The sequence below is a fragment of the Hemiscyllium ocellatum genome, chromosome 8 (genome assembly GCF_020745735.1).
Source record: "Hemiscyllium ocellatum isolate sHemOce1 chromosome 8, sHemOce1.pat.X.cur, whole genome shotgun sequence".
Classification (NCBI taxonomy): Eukaryota; Metazoa; Chordata; class Chondrichthyes; order Orectolobiformes; family Hemiscylliidae; genus Hemiscyllium; species Hemiscyllium ocellatum.
In genome coordinates, this window is record NC_083408.1 from 78704583 (window position 1) to 78722830 (window position 18248).

At 40.3% G+C, this 18248-nt stretch overlaps 1 protein-coding gene across 3 annotated transcripts in view; it reads left to right on the forward strand.

Moving 5' to 3' along the window:
* The window catches only part of eml1 (EMAP like 1), a 249865-nt gene that overhangs the window by 96950 nt on the left and 134667 nt on the right, over positions 1–18248 (forward strand). The window contains exon 1 of one of the 3 annotated variants that reach the window (XM_060829258.1): positions 2459–2869. The exons of 1 other annotated variant lie outside the window; for it this stretch is intronic. In XM_060829258.1, the coding sequence (XP_060685241.1) occupies positions 2803–2869 (67 nt within the window). In that variant the 5' untranslated portion in view covers positions 2459–2802. Of the gene's footprint in view, positions 1–2458; positions 2870–3506; positions 3736–18248 lie in introns of those variants that run through there. One more of the 3 variants, XM_060829260.1, reaches the window with a different exon arrangement.

Sequence of the window (18248 nt, forward strand, 5' to 3'; positions counted from 1 at the left end):
ACCCAAATCAGACCACTGCATGCTGGTGGCGATGGTATCTGAGGATACAACAGTCACTGTTGTTATGAAGTCAAATGTAGCTTCCAATTTGTATACAGCAACATTCAACCAACAAAAAAAATGAAGCAATGACAGTTAAGCTGTAATTGGTGATGGTGAATCAAAGAAACATTGACAAGATAGCAAGTGAATTCCACGCTGTGTGACTGGTTTACATGGTGTTTTTGTGTCTGTTTGACAATGCATGTTAAAGATATTATTTGAAGATGATACCCCCAGTAATGTAATGCTCCTGATTGCGTTCCACAACGCTATTTGTCCAGTGATGAGATTGAGGAGTTGTCTATGTTTGATCTATCACAACATACAAGGATGACTCGGTCATTGCAGCTATCCACATAGGCTGGCAGCATATTCTACAGCATAATTACTTCAAATATGCTGTGGTATTTTATTAACAGATCATCAGGACTTTTCTGTTTCTCTTCTGTTCTTTCTGAAATAATTTGGTTATTCCCTCTAGCTTTATAGTGCTTGAGATGGCACTGCCCTGACACTCATTATGTATGGGAAAATTGCATAAATATTATTTTATCATAACCCTAACAAATATGCAACTATAATTCATATAATTATTCAAATTCCAGAAAAGTAACTGGGACAAAAGAGAGGTCTGTTTGTTTTTAGAATCTATTTTTCCAATCAGTGACTTTTTCCAAACAAGCCCACATCTACGTTAGATGAGCAAATTTGATTGCAGGAGTTACAATTGGAGGAGGCGCAGAGTGAGTCAGAGAGAAAAAAAATTCCTCAGCAACTCTTTGAGTAGTCAAGGAAAATTTATCAATTGCTTGGAATTAGAAAGGATGCAAGTATTCAAAGTGCCAGGGTATTCAAAGAGTAAGTGAAACTGTTAGAGAGCGGACCTTTGGGGCCAATTATCTACTAACAATAGAATGAAAGTTGATCAGTGCTAACGCACACATAAGCAATGTTCTTACATTACAACATTACATTACATTTCAAAAGTTCTTCATTAACTGCTAAGAGCTTTGGGGCTTCCTGTGAAACATTCGATATAAATGCAAGTCTTTATTTCTTCATGTACCAAAGAAGCAGCGTGATTTTAATGTGATCCTGCAGTATTGGTACTTATTAGTTCTGCTTTGTGACACAGGATCATCTGTTCATATTTTGAATTATTTCAGTGAACATTATCCTTCATTGATATTTGGCCTACGTGCATGGCTATCTAAGTAAACAGGTGTCATCACAAAGTATTGCAGCTTCTAAAATAAAAGCAGTGTTGGGAGAAACTCAGCAGGTCTGACAGCATCTGTGGAGACAGAAACAGAGTTAACATTTCAAGTTAGCATGATACCATTTCAAAGAAAATCATACCATCCAAGCATTGGCTTCCTAACAAAACCAAACTTCTTCTTAAACTCTGCATCTGCTCTGGGGATTGTATTTCAACCACTGTTGCATCTTACTACATTCATTCATCTGGTAGAATTACACATAATGTCTCGGAAAAGACACTGGAAATTCTGCAAAGTTAATTTTAATGATTTGCTAGATTTTACTTCAGCAGAGTTTATTTCTGAAGCATTTTAAAAAAAGATATTCATGGGCTGTGGGCATGCTAACATTACAAAACAGAGGCGTATGTACTGGCTATTCCAGGCAGGCCCTCCAGGGAATTACTCTCCAACATTACCTCTCTTGTGGCCTTGCCAAGTATTAAAGCTGTTTTGCCTATTGAGTTTATGTTTAAGTGTACACACAGAAGAAATAAGCTAGAGACAAATTAGCAGGAATCGACTTGGGAATTAGAATGAAAAAAAATCAGCTGAAACGTAGCTTCCATTGCTTTTAACAATTATAAGCTACAACTAAACTTAATTAAGTTTTTATGTCTTGAGAAAAATCCTATCACAGAAGCCAAATCCCAAATATTCCCCAGGCAATGTCTTCGAATAAACTGCAGGGCCTGCTGCTGAATGAATGGAAATACTTAGGAAGCATTTTAGAATAAAAGTCCTGTACTTTTCGGGAGGTGTTCCGTTTTCAGTCCGCTAACGCTGAATCGAGTTTGTACAAAAATTACAAACTGGCACTGCATTGTCCAAAACCATCCCAAGCAATGGTGGATGAAGCAACATAACGCCTTCGTCTTGGCTTGGGCTAGCTTTTCCAAACCTGTTTGCGATCAGCTGGTTAAGAGTGCCTGCTTGCTGGGACAGATATGAGCTGATGGAAATGGCTGCTTGATCGTATGTTGAGGCTGAGAGAGATTCCTGAAGATTCCCTCCCGCAAGTTGCTCCCGAGTGCTGGGCTCGGTTCGATTTTCGCACCGAGTTTTCACAGCCCTCCACCATCAGCTGCTCGGCTGCTGCAAGCTTATTGGGCCGGGCTTTCCTGGCTGTATTTTGAAAGGATGCTCGTCCTGTTTTTACTGGTCTAAGATTACCGACAGGCAGGAACTAGAGACACAGTTTGGCAGTCCCTCTCCCTCGCTGTCTGAAACATCCAGCTTTCTCTCTCTCTCTCTCTCTCGTTTGCTGCAGGTCCGCTTCCTCTGGAAGCCTCTGGGTTGTGGGTTTGGGTGTGCAGAGCTTCAAGAGGGACACATTTTGTTATATTTGAGAGGCTGTGGAAAACGGGGACAGAGAAACTGAATGGGTTGCTATGGTAACTGACACTGGCAGGGAGCCCCCGGAAAACTGGATCGTGAATGGGGGACAGCTCCTGTGGCGGGCAAACTAAGTAACGGAGAGACGGGAGGGTTCGGCTTGAGGATGGAGGACGGGTTTTCAGGCTACAGCAGCCTCTACGACACCTCCTCGCTGCTGCAGTTCTGCACTGGTAAATACAACCATCTGAGCTTTTTTTGCTGTTGGCCTGTGTAGAGACAGATCTAATCAGAGGGGAATTTCGATCCAGCCCTCTGCCGTGTTTAAAGGTATGGCAGCCCCTTGAAAGCAGGCAACACGGACTCGCCTGTTCTCTCAGCTAGGCCACTTTCAGCTTGAAATCGCTTTTGTGTTCAAACCTGGAAAGTTGTTAGGCTTTCCCATAACTTAAAATCGTTTTAGTCGCATCAGATGATGGTTCTGTAACCCTTACAGATTTGTAGTTGGTGCATCTGATTAAATTGTGTTTGTTGTAAGCTCGTCTTCATACGATCTGAGGTAGAAATGCCATGCAGTGAAATCAGTGTGAATTTTGTCTAAGTCAAGGCTTTTCTGAAGAAAAGTTGTTTTGTATATTCAAATTATGTATTTGACTTGGACACGAGTTTCACAGACAACATAATATCTTTATTCAAGGAAGATTTAAGTGATCGGAGTTTCCCTTGTACTCTTTGGGACATTTTACTGCATTCAAGGTGCTATATGAATTCAAGTTGTCGTTGTACAATGTATTATGCAACATTTTATTTGATTGCAGTTTCCTTAATTCCTTGTTTTTCCTTGTTACGTTGCAGTAGATCAAACTTTCTTTCATGCTGCAGAGCCCTGTGTAGTAGATTCTGTCTCTTTTGGGCTCCTGAACAGGAGGGTCCAGAGGGTGACTGTCCATTTTAACAAAGAGGATGTTGCTGTGATTTTGATGCATGGGCTTCATTTGAATTCAGCTGGTGAACTTCGGGATGGTCATTCCAAAGCAGCTTGCCAATCTTGGACCATGAGGGTATTGGTCAACTCAAAGGTAGAAAGGATTTGCTGGGGGTGAGTTCGAGTTGTCAATAGACAATATCAAAGGATAGAGTCCGGGTTGCAGTGGTAACCAAATTACATAGTAATACACAGGATATGCAGCAAAGAGACTGGCTATCCCACCCCACCACTTCACACCAATGTTTATGCTGAAGTTGATCTTCCTTCCCATGTCTAATTCTATAGTTGTACTTCTCAAATGCTTTTCTATCTACCCCTTAAATGCATTTATTACTCCCCTCCTCGTTGTAGTGAATTCCATTTTCTCACCACCATTTGTGAACTCTCAAAATCAACCGTAAAGCTTACCTTTCTAGAATCTTTCTCCTCTCATGCCAGTGAAATATTGTGCATGCTCTGATCAAGACAGGTGCTGAAATGGCTGTTGTGAAAATTGCAGTTGGGTGGGTGGCCAACCTGTCAGGACTGGTGAAACAGAGACTCCAGAGATCCAATTTTGAAACCGTTGAACTACTCCGCAGTACTTGTTTCAGCCAGTTAACTGCAACCACCATCACTATTGGTGGTATCAGTAATGTTACCAAGTAGGTTGGTTTTGTGTGTGTGCCAATACATTTACGGAATTATTCACTTATTTCACTCTGCATTGATTTCAACGAAGTAATGTAATTTTATAAAACAAAGCTCAGGTGAATTTTCAACAGATCTTTCAGAAATGAGTGTTAATAAAGAACTCCATACTGCGTTGTGCCGTACATCCCAAATCTTTCTTTCCAACTGTATGGTGTCCTAGAATCATAGAGGTATATAGCAGAGACAGACCCTTTGGCCCAACTGGTCCATGCCAATCAGGTTTCCTAAACTGAACCAGTCCCATTTGCCAACATTTGACCCATATCCCCTAAACCTTTCCAATCCGTGTACCTGTCCAAATGTCTTTTTATCAGGTGTTTTATTGGGAGCCATTTGTTTTTGATTGTTAAAGCACTGCAGGGCTCCAGAGAGAAACTGTGAAGAGAAAGTGAGGCGCAAAATAGTGATTGAGTGACGCTGAGTTTGAGTCATAAAATCATGTTGTTTATATGAGAAAGGGAAACTGAAGGAGGTAAAGCATGTGTGGGGTTTGTGTTGCTGTGAAATAATAAATTTACGCTGGGGGCAGTGCCATCAGAACTGATTTTAACACTGTTAGAATGTTGGTAGTCTGTAATTAGAATCAACTCAAACCCCAAGTTGAACATAAAAATGAGGCAAGTAAAGATAACCATATGATTAGTCTATCTGGAAATTATATGGTTTTTCAAATATTCTTCACATGATGTAAACTCAATTTGATAGCATGCTGGCCCTAAAAAGACAAAGATGCCTGGGTTATTAATTTCTAAATGTCAGGCTGACAATCACCAGGTATGGGGAATGGGTGGGATTGAGTGGGCGGTGCAGGGTATGGGAAGAAGTGCACCCTTCTGATCTCCAACTGAGCAGGAAGAACATCTGGTCTGTGACTTGTGGACATGTTACCATTATGGCAAAGATTGGTATGTTCATACAAGTCTGGAAGAACTCGTATTGACAGTGATTGTTAATAATGACAGAAAAGGAGCACTCTAGGCTTGTTGCTTATGGCTGACTGCTACACAGAATTGAAATTTATGAGATAGTTTCTGTTCTTTTCAGGCTATTTTTGATCTACACCACAAATGTTAGGCATTGTAGCTTCAAGGCAATTATATATCCCAGAAGGTGAAAAAAGATAAAATATTACAATGTCAATGATTGGGAATGAAAAGAGTAACTGAGCTATTAATTCTTAAATATACAATTGACTGAAAGAGTATTTCCATGCTTCACAAACTGATATATTTGTTGTGTGGCATAAATAAGCATTAGTTTCCAGTTCTGGGCCTGTGTTTAAATAGCAGGAGCATATTTATATTTAGTTGTTCTGGCAATCCCTTTCACACATGAAGGAAGAGATGAGCAGCTCCAGTGAATTGAAACTACTTCACTCTTAGATCGGTGGGTGGGGGTGCTGATGTGCTATAATTACAGTATATACAACAGAGATCAGTGTTAGAGAATAGTTGCTCAGTGCAGTGTTTTACTTTTGACCTTTAATGTAGAAGACACTGAGAATTTTACTAATTAAGTTTTCTCTGTCTTACAATAGCTGAAATGAAACACTGAGAATCCAGATAGCTGTTCTGCTACCTTTATGTTTCCATGGAATTGTGAGGATAAGAAACTTAGGCTTTTTGGTCAGAATATTTGGTTTTGAAGCATCAGAAAACTACAAGCTGCACAAAAACAAAAGAGGCAAATGACTATGTTGTGCTTTGAGATGGAATAATTTAAGGAACTTTGACTTGATCGGACAATTCTTTTCCCAGTATTCATGACTGTAACCGTCTGTAGAGTATACAGTGTTATTAACCTGTAAGAATCACTGGGCCACATGCTTTACAGTTGCAGAGATTTATCATAATGGAGTTAAGTTACAATGTACCTCCTTTGGGGCGGTACGGTGGCACAGTGGTTAGCACTGCTGCCTCACAGCGCCAGGGACCTGGGTTCAATTCCCGCCTCAGGCGACTGACTGTGTGGAGTTTGCACGTTCTCCCCGTGTCTGCGTGGGTTTCCTCCGGGTGCTCCGGTTTCCTCCCACAGTCCAAAGATGTGCGGGTCAGGTGAATTGGCCATGCTAAATTGCCCGTAGTGTTAGGTAAGGGGAATATGTAGGGGTATGGGTGGGTTGTCGCTTCGGCGGGTCGGTGTGGACTTGTTGGGCCGAAGGGCCTGTTTCCACACTGTAAGTAATCTAATCCTTGCACTATTTAGCTGCACTGTTTTTCATATCAAAGTAAATATAGTGCCTGAAAGCAATATGCAAGCAGGCGCCCTGGATTTTGTGAGTGTGAGCGTTGGCTGAAAATACTAATTGACATGGAGTTAATCATTTATTGCTGTGTCCATGGTCTTTTAAATGCTGAGCTGCCTTCAGATAGATTTACTATAAGAATGCAAACTTCAACACTTCCAATGCCTCATATCTTTCAGCAGGTACTCCACCAACAGTTGAGGACTTGACTTTATCATTTAACATAAAAATGATCCCAGTGTTCTTCAGCGACATTCACATTCCATGAAGATAATAAATAATTAGAATTAAGATCTGAATGACCATAAAAATGGATCTTGGGGATGCTTTCATACAAAGGAAAAGAAGTGATTTAGTTTAATGATGTGAATTTCAAGAATCATGAGAGGCATGGTTAGGGTAATACAAGGTCTTTACCCTGGGGTGGAGAGTTCCAGAACTGGAGGGCATAGGTTTAGGGTGAGAGGGGAAAGATAAGGGGCAACTTTTTCACGCAGAGGTTGGTGCATGTGTGGAATTGGCTGCCAGAGGAAGTGGTGGAGGCTAGTACAATTCCAACATTTAAAAGGCATCTGGATGAGTAAATGAATAGGAAGGGTTTGGAGGGATATGGGCCAGGTTCTGGCAGGTGGGACAAGAATGTGTTGGGATATCTGGTCCATATGGACGAGTTGGACCAAAGGGTTTGTTCCTGTGCTGTACATCTCTATGACTCTAAGTGGTGCTGGGTGGATAGCTTTACTGCCACGCTGAAGGAAAGGAACGGGAGATGTACAGAAGATTGGCAGGTTGAAGTGCCTGTGATGACCAAAGCTGTGAAAGGCTTTGATGAAGAGCTTAACACTCTGGGAGAGAGTTGGTTCAAATTTAATTGTAGTAGACAAATAATAACTAGAAGGGGACAGGAAATGAGCAGTGGTATTTTGATTAAGGTGGACGTTGTAGAGAATGTAACCTAATGGAAAGGAGGATAGGAGAAAGTGAGGACTGCAGATGCTCGAGATCATAAGTCGAAGAATGTGGTGCTGGAAACGAACAGCAGGTCAGGCAGCATCCGAGGATCAGGAATGATGAAGGGCTTCTGCCTGAAATGTCAATTCTCCTGATCCTCAGATGCTGCCTGACCAGCTGTGCTCTTCCAGCACCACACTAATAGAAAGGAAGATGTTTGGGTATTTGATTTTCAAAGTATGAATGGATCAGGGGTCAATAGAGATAGATTAAGGTAGGAATGGTAATGGTTACTGTAATAGAGAAAGCAGTAGCTGCTTTCGATGATGTTTAGTGCATGGGATGTATGATTCAGCTGTAGATTGAGCAATACCCCAACAGTTGGTTCATGCCAAGTAACTCACTGAGTCGAGGAAGAATGCATTCTGTGGTGATCCACCAGGGTTAATGATGAGGATTAGCTTGTTTTATTTCCTGAAATTCAGTTGATAGAAGTTATGGCAGAACTGAAAAGAGCTACTGTCCATCAAATTTACTGTATAGTGAATATCTGTCAAGTTTGTTGTAAATCCCTTTTGATTTCCTATAAATGTGGAGAAATAGCATAATTGGGACTGGCTATACAAGTATTGTTTTGTGTCTGTTTTGAATATTTTCCAAATAGTAATAAGGACAGGTGTATATTTTTTATTACTGCTTGTCATTTTAAGGAAAACAAGTTGTCCGTTTTATTTTGTTTGCGTTACTGGAGCCATGTCCTTCAGAAGGTTAGGACTACAAGCCCTTTGCTCATATAGCAACTGGCAATTTCAGAAGGCTAAATGGGTACTTAAAGCTTTTCCAACACATCCATAATTTGCTACACTGCCTTTCTGATAAGTGGCAGTGCAATTGAGAATGCATGTGCATATTTCTAGCTGTCCTGTAATGATTCTGACCTTTCATTAGAGACAATAGGATTGATCCCTAAAAGTGTCTTGTTCCATCTGAAATCAGGCTTCATCCTGTTCAGTCTCTGAGATAAGGAGGTAATGTGCAAACTCAGGCTGTCACAGTTGATCTCTAGTAAATTACAGATAACTGCATACCTAATCCTTGAATGTCTGGTTATGCATACCTGTCCATTTCCTGATAATCCAATGGTGTTTATGATACAATCCCTGACAACATAATATCAGCCATGTATCTAATTCCACTGAAGTGGTAACCAGGTATCCAATTCCCAAGAATCTAGTAACAATTGCAGTTGAATTGGATCGAACTCTTTCTGATGCTAGCTAAAATGCTGTAATTTCATTTTTTATGTTCCTCCTTTGCGATTGAGTTCTATACTCTATTTTTTTTCGTAATGTCATCTTCATTGGCAAGAGCTGAGTGTTGGATTCTGATCATATTGCCTAAAGATTGTTGATGTGCAGGAATGGCTCTGTGCATTTACTGTACCTTGTGGCAGATTGGTGGGCCCATAATCACGTGATCTGCAATGTTGTCAATTCTATGCAGGCTGAATTGTTTACACTCGGGACCATAGCTAAATGCAGGAGAGCTGCAACTCATCCAATAGCTATGTTCTTCCTTGGATATGCACCGATAGTTGAAAGTGATCTGGAGTGAGTTTCCAGTCTTGCTAACAATGGTGTCTGATTTCCAGGTTTCCGAAGACCCATCATGTCTTCAAGAAATAGATGCCCTTGGCTGGAATCCTTGAATTCCACTTGACAAGCTGATTTTCGAATAGTCTCTTCATTGCCACATTGTGAATTCCATTATTACTAATGATTTGGTGCAACTGGAGCAATATGCCAGCAATACGGAAGTGATTAATGCTGCTGTAGTACTCTGTGTCAATGAGCACCAGCCTGCACACACCAACACACCACAATAGCATTCTCACTGCTTGCACATGTTCAATGTGGATCACTAACCCAGAAAAGGTACCCTTCAGGGCTGTAGCAGGGAATTAGTCCTGAACTACAAAATGCAGACCATAACCGGATCATTTCATAGGATCCAGTCTAGGCTCAGCATAAAGAATGAATGGTATGAATTTAATTCTAGGTCTTTTCCTTGATTTGTGGTTTATACTGTGCCAAACAATGTGGTAATTTCAACAGGCAACGCCTTGATTCCAAAATATTTTAACAAACTTCTGCTTAAGAGCTTCCTTGAAGCCTTTAGACACTGAAAACTGCAACAAGTGCAGGAAACAACTTTTTCCCTGCTGGTATGTGATCTGCTGGTGAAGACCAGAATATGACAATTGAGGTAAAGTTGTTTTCTGACAGAGCAAATGTTTTTGTGCATTGGGCGATGAAACCACTTTTCCTTTTCTCTGCACACAGGCACACCACTTCACAGCTCATGACCTTTTGTAGTCGTATGGCCTTCTCCCAGGACTCTTTATAATATTGATTTATAATTAGTAATTAGTAATTTACTGGCAACAGCCTGGATCACATATTTTTCTAAATAATTCTCCCTTACCCTCACTCCATGGTGTGAAGCTGACATCAGTTCAGCTTTTCCGAATGCATCTCAGTAAGACCAGCACCACTTGGACTTCAAATAGGCCACTGAACACCTTGCAGTGTTACCAAGTTGAGATTTGATTATGTTGGATACCCCAAGCTTATTTCCAAGTTTCAGTATTTTCAAAAATTCAGGAGAGATTGTTCTAGTCAAGAGACATTGCAGGGTGTTCACCCAACCTTAACCCCTATTGCTGAGTGTCTTAGTTTTTGGGTACAATCACTTTGATCAGATTATTGTTTTAAGATTATTTTATGGAATTGGCCTATTGTCAATGAAGCACAGTTATAATCCTGTTCTTGGTGAACAGAAACACAGCTGTGAACCTAACCTTTTGGTGGTTGGCAGTGAATATTTCATTTTTGTACTCAATTCCTAGGATTTCATGTTTACTTTGGTATGTATTTTGTTGAATTAACCCCATGCAGCTGGAAGCAGCGACATTAATGACAAATGTCTCCCAGGATTAATTCTGTTCATGGCCAAAGCACAGATAGCAATGGAGAATAAGTGTTCAAATGCTGATGGTGAATTCAGACCACCCCATGGCCGAATGTATGCGCCAAGTTGGCTGGGTTGAAGCATTGTTGCCTTTGAGTCAGAAAGTCCTGCTCTGTGGATTGAGCACATATTTAATACCAATAATCTAGCACTCTGAAAAGCTGTGACGCTCTGATTTACTCCTCACTCATCCCACAGTCCCCTGATCCCTTCTCTCCCCTCAGCATCTTCTCACGCAGGGCAGGAGATACAATAGCAGCCACTTTATCCTCCTCCCTTCTCTCAGTCCAAAGGTCCAAACATTCTTCCTGGGCATGTCAATTTGATTGACAGTATTTGCTACTCATTATGCTGTCTCCTGTACACTGGGGACCTAATGCAGTTTGGATGACCACTCTGCAGAACACATCCGTCCTGTCATCTGCACGATGTTTCTGGTCACACCATTTTAATTCTCTGCCCCATTCCCAATCTGAGCTCAGCATCCTGTGCATATCAATAAATGGTAATATGAACTGGACCATTTAAGTCAGAAATCAGGAGGAAGTTTTCTTCTCAGAGGGTTGAGAATGTCTGGAATTCTCTCCTGCCAAGAAGACGGCCGAGGCTGGATCGTTAAGTATATGCAAGGCCGAGATACATTTATAATCAATGCGGGAATCGAAGGTTATGGGGAAAAGGCAGGAGAGTGGAGTTCAGGATTATCATATACACTGTTATCTCATTGAATGGCGGAGCAGACTTGATGGGCTGAATGCTGACTTTTGCTCTTATATCTCACGGTCTTGAGGAGTAGCAGCCTGTCTTTTGATTGTACACTTTATGATATTCTTGTCTCAACAGAGTTCAACAATATTTTCCTGGCTTCTCAGCTCTTGGTGTTAATTCTGCCATTTCCATTTATACTTATTCTTGGAAAATCTCTTGCTTCTTTAATTATCCCATTACTATCCCTTTTTTGCTTTAATTACTCTTTAATCCTTCTTGTCACTTATTCTCTTCTGCTTTCCATTCTATCACATGCCTCCCCTTTTATTTAGTTCTCCCCGACACTCTTTTCCTTGCCTCAGATTTTATCAGCCTATTGGAAACAGACAAAAAGAAGGGGCAGCCGCTGTAATAAACGTTTTGCCTTCACCATGGCACACTCCCAGAGGTGGTAACCTTAGTAGCATGTTTGACTTGTTAGGTTGCCAATATAGCAAACAGTTGAGGACTAGCTCTTGCTACTTCGATAGGTTATCTGTCATGTAGATCATTGCCAGGTAGGCAGCCTCCTTTTAGGGTTCTTTCTGATTGGATCAGCAGTCCTGCGAGCTGGTTGAATACTGGTCTGAGTTTCAAGCCACTGTAGTGTTGAAATGTTCTGTGTTTGTTTGTATGCCTGCATTTATGTGTTGTTTCTAGCAAGATACTTCTCCTCCTAACAGTCTTGGCCATAGAATTGAGTATTTTTATGATGAGCTGAGTTATAAATTGTACAATGCCCACTCAATGGCTTCTATGAGTGAATTGTTGCCCACAGATCCCACTATTGGTCATGGCGTAGAATTGCTTTCCTGATTGGAAAACCCTATCTTCAGTTTCTCGCTGCAGTGATGTTGCCAGACCCACAGTGTTACAAACATTTTCTATTTCGATTTCAACCAATCAATATTTTATGTTATGCATTTCCTCTTAAACTTACAGTTGTCAGCTTAGTTTTGATGTCCTGTACATTATGTCCAGCTCAAAATCAAAAATTCCAATGTGAATCAAAAACTTTTAAAAAATCATTTATAGAGGATATGTAGCATCTTTCAATGATACAGAATTTCTTAAAGCATTTTACAATCAATGAAGTAAAGTTTTGAAATGTAGGGCATGTGCGAAATGCTGCAGTCAATTAGTTCCTACAAACAGCAAAATGTGATGATTAGCAGATAATGCCCTTTTGCAATGTTGCTTATAGCAACAATAGTGGCCAGAAACATTGGAAGTACTTCTTCCTGCTTTTCTTCGATATATTGCTGTCAGATCCTTTACAGCCATGTTGGAGGGATTTTAGTTTAGCATCTCATCCAAAAGACTGCGTAAACAATTGTATGCAGATACTGGTTAGTGGATGACATTGCGGTGAGAGTTTTGAAGTCTCCCAACTCCATTGTAATCTTAAATATAAAACACAAAACATTCATCATATGCCCATAGACAACATTGAGTTTACTGGTAATTTTTACATTTCATGCTGTCTTCATCTCCATGAACTGGTTTTTAGTTAACATACAATTTCTACAAGAATATTATTAAGGACATAGTGAGTATTTGCAGAATCAGTGTTTAAATCATTATGACTCCGTGCAATCAAATAATAGCAGATGTGAACAGTTGGCGAGGGCGTCTCACATCCCCTCTTATATGGTCTCCGCAGCTTTCTAATTGTAGCGATTCACCGGGCATTAGCTGTCAGCCACAGTTGTTTTCGTAGATATTGTACAAGACCACTTGACTTGTTTTGTGAGTTTAGTTCCAGTTGCTTGTGCATTGTTATAAATATATGAAGGATTTTGGAAAATGACATGGCAAAATGAAACTACCTACTGCAATACTTATTTTGTCTGCTCATAATTTCCTTATTTTCTCTGGTACCTGGCAACCCTTAAATGTAATTTATACAATAGGATCTGATTAGATTGAGGTGTGAATGAGTGGTATGTTTTGAGCTGTGAATGAATGGTGTGTTTGTGGTGAGCAGTCATGAATGCAATGGTTCATTTGTTTGCGCACAATGGATTGCCTAACATCATGTCACACTTGTTAAGTGCATTGCAATGCAGAGTGGAAACTTTACTACCTTGATGTATATTTGATCTAATATAGTAATCATGACACTGATATGATATATTGAAGTGCACAGTTCCACCTATATCCTTTTTCCATTCTAATACAAAATATACACTTGTTTTCCTCTCAGGTTTATAGTCGCTCAGGAGTTTATTTTAAAGTATATAACACTTGTGCTGCCTTTTTAGCAATTCTGGCAACAGAAAGCTGATGTACCTGGAGGTGTAGTGGATGGACCTGCCCAATGGGTTATAATTACAGATCAGGAAGGCCATTCAACACATCTTATAATGTCCAACCATTGCAGCATCTTAAACAATTTCATAATTTTTAGAAACACAGGAATATAAGAGCAGGAGTAGGGCATTTAATACATTGAACCTAGTTCACCATGCAGTGAGATCATGGCTGATCATCCACCACAACACCAGTTTGCATGCTATCCCTTCATCTCTTAATGTCATTTGTCTCCAGAAATCCATTGATTCCTTTCCTGAATTTGCCCAGTAATTGGGCTTCCACAGTCCATTGGGGTACAGAATTCAAATGATACATGATGTCTGAGCAAAGACATTTCTCCTCATAACAGTCTTACGTGGCATACCCCTTATCCTTCAATGACATCTGAGGGATTGAGATTCACCAGCTTTGGAAAATATCTTTTTATCTTTGGTCATGTCTTGTAAGAATTTTGTAAGTTTCAATGAGATCACCTTTCAATCTTCGAAAGTAAAGGATGCTGACCCTGTTTCCTCACTTTTCCTTCATAAAACGTTTCCCCATCCCAGCGATAAGGTGAATCTCTTTGCATTTCCACTATGGCAAGTAAATCCTTCTTTAGATAAGGACACCAAAATTGTATACAGTGCTCCCAAGTGCAGGCCCACCAAGGCTGTACACAATACAAGTCATTTTTACACCTGTACTCAAATATCCTTGTGATGAAGGTCAACATATTAATTGTCAACGTTAGTTGCTTACCGTCTCTCATAAACAAGGACAACTGTTCCCAGGCTCTCGCCTTTTAAGAAATACCTCTCTCTGGGTATTTCTACTACCAAAGTGGATAACTTCACACTTATTCAGAATAAGTGCTTTCTTGTTCTTGTTCATTCGCAAAACCTACCCAAGTCCCCTTGAAACCTCATTGCATCTTTTCCATAACTTGCATTTCAATTACTTTTGTGTTACCAGCAAATTTGGAAATATTGTATTTGTTCCCTGCATCCAAATCATTGACATAGATTGTGAACAAATGTAACCCCAGTACCGATCCTTGCAATACCCTATAATAACAAATTGCTATTCTGAGAATTCCCTGTTTCTTTCGACTCTCGGTTTGTCAAATATCTGTAAACTAGTTCTCAATCCATAACAGTGTATTCCCCCCTTTTCCCAAATGGGACTCTATCAAAACCCTCTAAATGTCCAAATACGCACATCCACTGGCTCTGCTTTATCTATGCTACAAGTAACATCCTCAAATGCCTCCACAGATTTGTCAAACATGATTTGCCTTTCATAAAGCCACGTTGACTTTTCCCAAACAGATCTGTATTTTCCAAGTGTTTAGTTATCACATTCTTCTCACATTTTTGTTGCTAATGACATCAAACTACCGGGTCTATGTTTTCCATTTTCTCTCTTTCTCCCTTCTGAAATAATAGGTTGCATTTTCTACTTTCTAGCTTGCAGGAATCCTTCAGAATTGACAGAATTTTGAAAGTTAATTACAAGTGCATCCACTATCTCTATAGCTACCTTCTTGGACACACTGGGATGTAACACATCTGGTCCTAGTGATTTACCAACTAGCAATACAATTAATCTTTTGACTACTACCCCTTCAGTAACATTAATTTCTTACAATTTCTCTTTTTCCTAAGACCTTTGGTTCCCTCGTATATCTGGGAGATTTTCTATATCTTCCATTTTGAAGACACAAAGCAATTGTTTAGTTTTTCCAACATTTCTCTATTCTCCATAAATTCTCCTGTTTCCAACTGGACCCAAATTTGCCTTTTGCTAATCTTTTCCTTTTCACATATGCTAAGCAGCTTTTGTCTTCACATTTCTGACTGGCTTGCTTTTACATTTGCTTTTCCTTTTCATATCAGTTTCTTGGGCATCCTTTGCTGGATTCTAATTTTATCTCCCATATTATCTCAATGTTTATTAACCACTCTTAACATGAAAAAGAATATTCCGACATCATCACCTTGACTCCAAATTCTAATATAGCAGTCAATTTATTTAATATTCCAGGGTAACTTTTTATAACACTAACAATTTGTATATGTGCTGACACCCTTCTTTCCAGTCTTAAAAGCCAAAGTCTGTCTCCCTCCTGCTAACACAGGCTAGATGTCGGAAATCAGCCTCTTGATCTTTTTCTGTATTTGAACGTTGTTTCTTTGTGACCAGTACAGTACACAGTATTCAAAGTGCAGTCTTGAGTGAACATTGCAGCTTGCCCATTCATTCCCCTGTAATATTCAACAGTTTTGCCCAAGACATTCAAGATTTCTCAGTTTTGTCGATTGCTGCTCTTTCTTGGTTGGTTATGGCTGGGTAATCCAAGATGGAGGATGGGATAAATTTCTGGCTGTAACAGGCTGCTCCTTTTTTGAGGTATTTTAGGTGTTGGAGGTGTCTTTGAATTCCAAGAGCAATTACTGTTTTATATGCCATTGCATTGTTTTGGAACTTTGGAGAAAAAAGTCAAAACAACAGCACTTTTAAAATGGTTAGGCAGTGCAGGGGGAGGAGGGAGAGAAAGAAACCCACACTGATCCCTGACACAGCTGTGAACCTGTGCAGTTACTGCCTTTGCTGTTTGAATTCATGTATCGCTGGATATCAGAGTACATCTGGGAAAATTAACAAACAGCGAAATTTACTCCTGATCTTGGAGGAACCTGTTTGACAGATAAGTGAATAGTTTTAAGTGTGGCCTTGCTGTGAGTCTGCAGTAGCGGGTTCTTTCTTGATTATATGTTTTATTGAGATACATCTCTTGATTAAACCTAAAAATATAAGCCATAAGTATTATGTTAGTCAGGAGCAGTGTTTTGTAGAGGAATAAGACAGTGCTATTTTCTGGGTCTATAGATTGAAAGAAGCAAAAATGGCATTTAGTAGAGTGATTTGCACTTCTTGTTGGATTTAGGTGTTTAGGGAGAGTCTACGTGTTTCTGAGGATTATATCTGCAATAAATGCCGTTGGTTGCGAATTCGATTGGATCGAATGGATTGCTTGGAGAGACAGAGGCAATGAGGAATTTAAAAGAGCAAGGGGATGTGATGGATGGCAATTATAGGAAGGGAGAAAAATTGCAGATGCAGTCACAGAGATGGGTCAACTCCAGGAAAGGTAAGAGAGGTAGGCAGGTAGTGCAGGTGTCTGCTGTGGCTAACCCATTTCAAAAAAGTCTGCTGTTTTGGAAAATATAGGGGGTGATGGATTCTCAGGGGAATCTAGCATGAACAGCAAAGTTCCTGGTCTGGTATCGAGACTGGCTGTAATGCAACGAGGGGTACGTCAGGTTCCAAGAGATCAGTTGTGATAGGGGACTCTCTAGTCCGAGGCAGAGACAGACATTTCTGTGGCCAGCAGTGAGAAATCAGAATGGTGTGTTGCCTCCCTGGTGCTAGGATCAAGGATGTCTCAGAGAGGGTGCAGAATGTTCTCCGGGGGAGAGGGATCCGAAGGAAGTCATTGCACACATTCGAACCAATGACATAGGAAAGGAAAAGGATGAGATTCTGAAGCGAGAATTTGGAAAGTTAGGCAGGAATTTAAAAAAGAGATCCTTGAGATTAGTAATATCTGGATTACTCCTGGTGCTGTGAACTAGTGAGGGTAGGAATGGGAGGATAGAGCAGATGAATGCTTGGCTGAGGAACTGCTGTATGGGAGAAGGATTCAGATTTTTGGATCTTTGGAAGCTCTTTGGGGGTAGAACTGACCTGTACAAAGAGAACGGATTGCACCTGAATTGGAAGGGGACTAATATATTGGCAGGGAGATTTGCTAGAGCTGCTCAGGAGGATTTAAATTATTAAGGTGGAGGGGTGGGACCCAGGGAGATAGTGAGGAAAGAGATCGATCTGGTACAGTTGAGAAAAGGAGCGAGTCAAACAGTCAGGGCAGGCAGGGACAAAGCAGAGAACATGGTAAGACTGATAAATTAAACTGCATTTATTTCAAAGCAAGAAGCCTAACAGGGAAGGCAGTTGAACTCAGGGCATGGTTAGGAACATGGGAATGGGATATGATAGCAATAACAGAAACATGGCTCAGGGATGGACAGGACTGGCAGCTTAACGTTCCAGGATACAAATGCTACAGGAAGGATAGAAAGGGAGGCAAGAGAGGAGGGGAAAGTGGCGTTTTTGATAAGGGATAGCATTACAGCTGTGATGAGGGAGGATATTCCTGGGAAAATATCCAGGGAAGTTATTTGGGTGGAACTGAGAAATAAGAAAGGGATGATCCCCTTATTGGGATTGTATTATAGACCCCCTAATAGTCAGAGGGAAATTGAGAAACAAATTTGTAAGGAAGTCTCAGTTATCTGTAAGAATAATAGGGTGGTTATGGTAGGGGATTTTAACTTTCCAAACATTGACTGGGACTGCCATAGTATTAAGGGTTTAGTTGGAGAAGAATTTGTTAAGTGAATACAGGAAAATTTTCTGATTCAGTATGTGGATGTACTTACTACAGAAGGTGCAAAACTTGACCTACTCTTGGGAAATAAGGCAGGGCAGGTGACTGAGGTGTCAGTGGGGGAGCACTTTGGGGCCAGCGACCATAATTCTATTAGTTTTAAAACAGGGATGGAAAAGGATAGTCCAGATCTAAAAGTTGAAGTTCTAA